The 3735-nt window shown below is 39.2% G+C and overlaps 1 protein-coding gene across 1 annotated transcript in view; it reads right to left on the bottom strand.

The window, feature by feature from the left end:
* The window catches only part of GLIS1 (GLIS family zinc finger 1), a 108108-nt gene that overhangs the window by 31049 nt on the left and 73324 nt on the right, over positions 1-3735 (bottom strand). The window contains exon 5 of the mRNA XM_008945098.1: positions 3253-3385. Coding sequence (XP_008943346.1) covers positions 3253-3385 — 133 coding nt within the window. The remainder of the gene's footprint in view (positions 1-3252; positions 3386-3735) is intronic.

Raw genomic sequence — 3735 nt, 5'->3', positions numbered from 1 at the left:
GCAGGAATGTCCTTATGCTGTAATTCTGTAAGAATCAGCACTTTGCTTTATATACCCTAAATCATGACAGAGGAACAGTTTTGCCTATGGGATTGTACGACACGTAGTATGAAGCAACTTCTGTTTCACTGTAAAACAGTCTTTCAAATCTTGATTTATTTTCCCTGGCACTTTTTCATACTGTGCATGTGATGGGGTCTCATGTGGCGTGACCCGATGGAAGGATCAGGGAAGATTTACTAGATCTTTTACAACATCCTGCTGATGGATTGATATAATCAGACAAGAAGTCATATCAGAGAAAGCCAGCATTATTGACAGATAAAATCCTTAATTTCACAAGAGGTTCTCAGAAATGACACTGAGAGGTTAGGGATGGTCTTTTTAACCATACAGTAATAACTTTTTTTCCTCTTTTATCATTGCCACTTGAAATCTGGGGCTGTTTCTGTGAAAAATCCATGCAGCCTGTTCTGAGAGAAAAGTCACTGCTCTTTCCTGCCCTGCCTGGAAGTGAGGGGCCAAGCCATGCTTCAGCTGTGCTGGACTGTCAGGGCTGGGGAGCAGAGGCCACGTGCTGCCCTCACAGATGTTAACAGCACAGGCAACAAAGGCAGAGAATGGAAATAATCCCCCAAGTCCCTCCAGCTTTCTGCCACTTTTTGAAGAGCCATGTAGAAACCAAGAGTGCAGACTCCCAGGGGAACAATGTTAGAATGATGGGTTATTTCCCTTTCCACTCCATTCTGTTCACCTTCAAACATTTTCATGCAACTTGGACTAGAAAGGAGAATAGGAAATGTCAAGCAGGATGCATTTTTTCATTTTATTTTTAAGATTTGGAGTGAGAAAAAAAAAAAGCAGGAGATTTTTCCATAAGTAATTTTTAGTAATTTATTACTTTGCTCTTACAAAGCAAAGTATATTGAGAAAGTGCATCAGCTCTTCCCTTGGTGCAGGGGAACTAGCACTGGGCATTTTTGTTTTCTAATCCCAGTTTACCATTGGATTTCTTTAAGCCTCAGCAGAAACAAAATAGGGTTTTCTGGAAAGCTTGTACTCACTTACTAAATCAATTTAAAACATATTTAGTTATATGAAGTCAAGTTTCTCCTCCACAGTGGAACTTAAAGAGGATAAAGTGCATCTTAAATCAAGACAGACTAACTCTAAGCTAAATAATGTTATGAATAATTTTGGATTTAAATAGCAATGAACATTTTCTAATATTGACCAATTTTAAAAGAAAGTCTTCAAAAATGGCATCTCTGCCTTTTTGTGTCTCATCTCACCTCTGCTCTGCAATCCAACAACTTACTCCTATGAGGCCAGGCTGAGAGAGTTGGGCTTGTTCAGCCTGGAGAGGAAAAGGCTCCAGAGAGACCTTACTGCAGCCTTCCAGTACTTAAAGGGGACTTAGAAAAAGATGGGGACAGACTTTTTAGCAGGGCCAGTTGTAGCAGGACAAGGGGTGATGGTTTTAAAATAAAAGTGGGAAGATTCAGACTAGGTATAAGGGAGAAATGTTTTTTGCTGAGGGTGGTGAGACACTGGCCCAGGTTGCCAGAGAGGTGGTAGAAGCCCTATTCTTGGAAATATTCCAGGTCAGTTGGATGGGGCTCTGAGTAACCTGATCTAGTTGCGGATGTCCCTGCTCACTGAAGGGAGGTTGGACTAGATGGCCTTGAAAGGTCCATTCCAATCCAAATCATTATATGATTCTATGATTTAAACTGGCCTCCACTCTTGGGCATGGCATGCAGTATACCAGACTCCACATTCCTGCACCAAAATTAGGAATAGTCTGTCCAAAAAGGGTTTTAGTGTGCATTATTAACTAAACAATTATACAGCCAAAAAATTATTAGTATGTGTTACATCTTTTTTCTAGAGATTTTTTATCTGCCACTTTGTATCATCTGGAGACAATGTTTCTACATATCCATCCCACTTCTAATATGCAGATGCCAATAAAAAATGAATAAGATCCTGGGATGTGTCTGGAACAAGACAGAGAACAAGACACAAGAAAACTCTGTGACGGTGGCTTATAAATTGAGTAAAAGGTGTAATCTGGAATTTTCTGCATAGTATTGGTTATTCCACCCCAAAATGGATACTGCAGAGAAGTTTCAAAGGCAGTAACATGAACGGTTCTCCAAACTACATTCCACCAGGGCAGACCAAGTAAGAGTCTATACACATATTCTTCCATTGAACACCATCTGAAAGTTGCACATGCAAAATTAATCAAGGAGAATATTTTTAAAAAGTGTGGGCTTTGCAACTCACTGATATATGATGTTGCTGAAGACAAGAATAAAATAAATACAAAAAAATAGATAGAGGGATAAACAGTTACATGGGCAGAAGGAGTTTTGAGAGGGAAAAGTGAAAGGTTCTTCACTCTAACCTCTAGAATCAGTGGAAGGATATAGGTGCCCAGATTACAATTCAACTGATGGCCTTTGAGAGTCCCTCTTTCTCTCTGCTGGCTAAACAAAGAACCTGAGATTGCTACATCCCTGTTCCAGGATCCTCTGCTGAGGTTCAAAAGTTGTGAAACTGGATCTTATTTGCAGCAGAAGGGAATGGAAACATCTTTTTCTCTTCCTATAAAATGTATAGAACTATTTAAGGTTCCTGAAAGAGGCCAGCTCTTGTTCAAACCACAAGAAAGAAAGGACAGGCAGACGAGAAGGAATGAAAGAAAGATTAAATACTAGAAAGGATAATTAAAACAACATGTTTGACATTTCAGATTCAAGCTTATGCTCTGTTCGTACATCGCCATATTATTCGTTATAATCACACAGTGCATGATAATGATACACAGCCTCATTAGCTTGTCTGCAGCTCCTGAAGAGCTGGAAAACCTTACTGCCTGCTGTCTTTGCCTTTGCTAGAGCACTCACTTGGCTTGAGCAAAGCCCATGCACCTGCGTTCTGCTCAAGCCAAGGCAAACTTTTTGGAAAAGAACAAATGGCCAGAGCTTGACTTTCAGCAGGGCTTCTACTCCCTTCTCGTGAAATTAATAGGAGCTATCTGGCTGACTAACCCTGAGAACCAAAAAAAAAAAAAACCCAGTCAGGCCTTAGCAAACAATTCACAAAATTATTTCATTTTATTTGTTGGTTTGCTTGGGGATTTTTTTAACTTCCACAGTGACAAATCAGACCGATACACTTTTCTGTTTTAAATCCTGCATTATATGACACATTTCCCACCATACGTATTAGAAGTGTTCTTACCTGTAATTAAATCATGGTGACCTACAGATCTACCACATTTCCCATCCAAAATGTGTTGTGAAGATGTGTGGAGCTGTTGTACAGCTAAGCATTCACTTAGTACATCTTGTTCGATATCAGTGCATGAATTTAGCTACAAGAGGAGGATAAAACAAACATTTCATTTCAAAGTAAACCAAATGACTTTTAATTAAATTCATATGTCTCTTTGCTTAAAGATTATGCCTAGAAGGAAGGAACAAAATGTCATTCTTAGGAACTTGGTGTGATTAAGAATGTATCTATTACTTGGTATTTTTAATTAGAGACGATTTTGGTTTTCTTAAGTACACGTGTGGTAATCTTAAATCAACACCAGTTTGCTTCAGAAAATAATGTGCTCTGTTTCTTCAAACCTTCCTGCATATTTTCAGGCTTTCTGCAGTTTCTTGAGTTCTGTGGCAAAAGGATTGCCTCACCTTGTAGCTGTGACACTTGGAAAGA

Source organism: Merops nubicus, unplaced genomic scaffold (assembly GCF_000691845.1).
Source record: "Merops nubicus isolate BGI_N331 unplaced genomic scaffold, ASM69184v1 scaffold5638, whole genome shotgun sequence".
NCBI lineage: Eukaryota > Metazoa > Chordata > Aves > Coraciiformes > Meropidae > Merops > Merops nubicus.
This window is presented reverse-complemented; position numbering and strand designations above follow the sequence as displayed.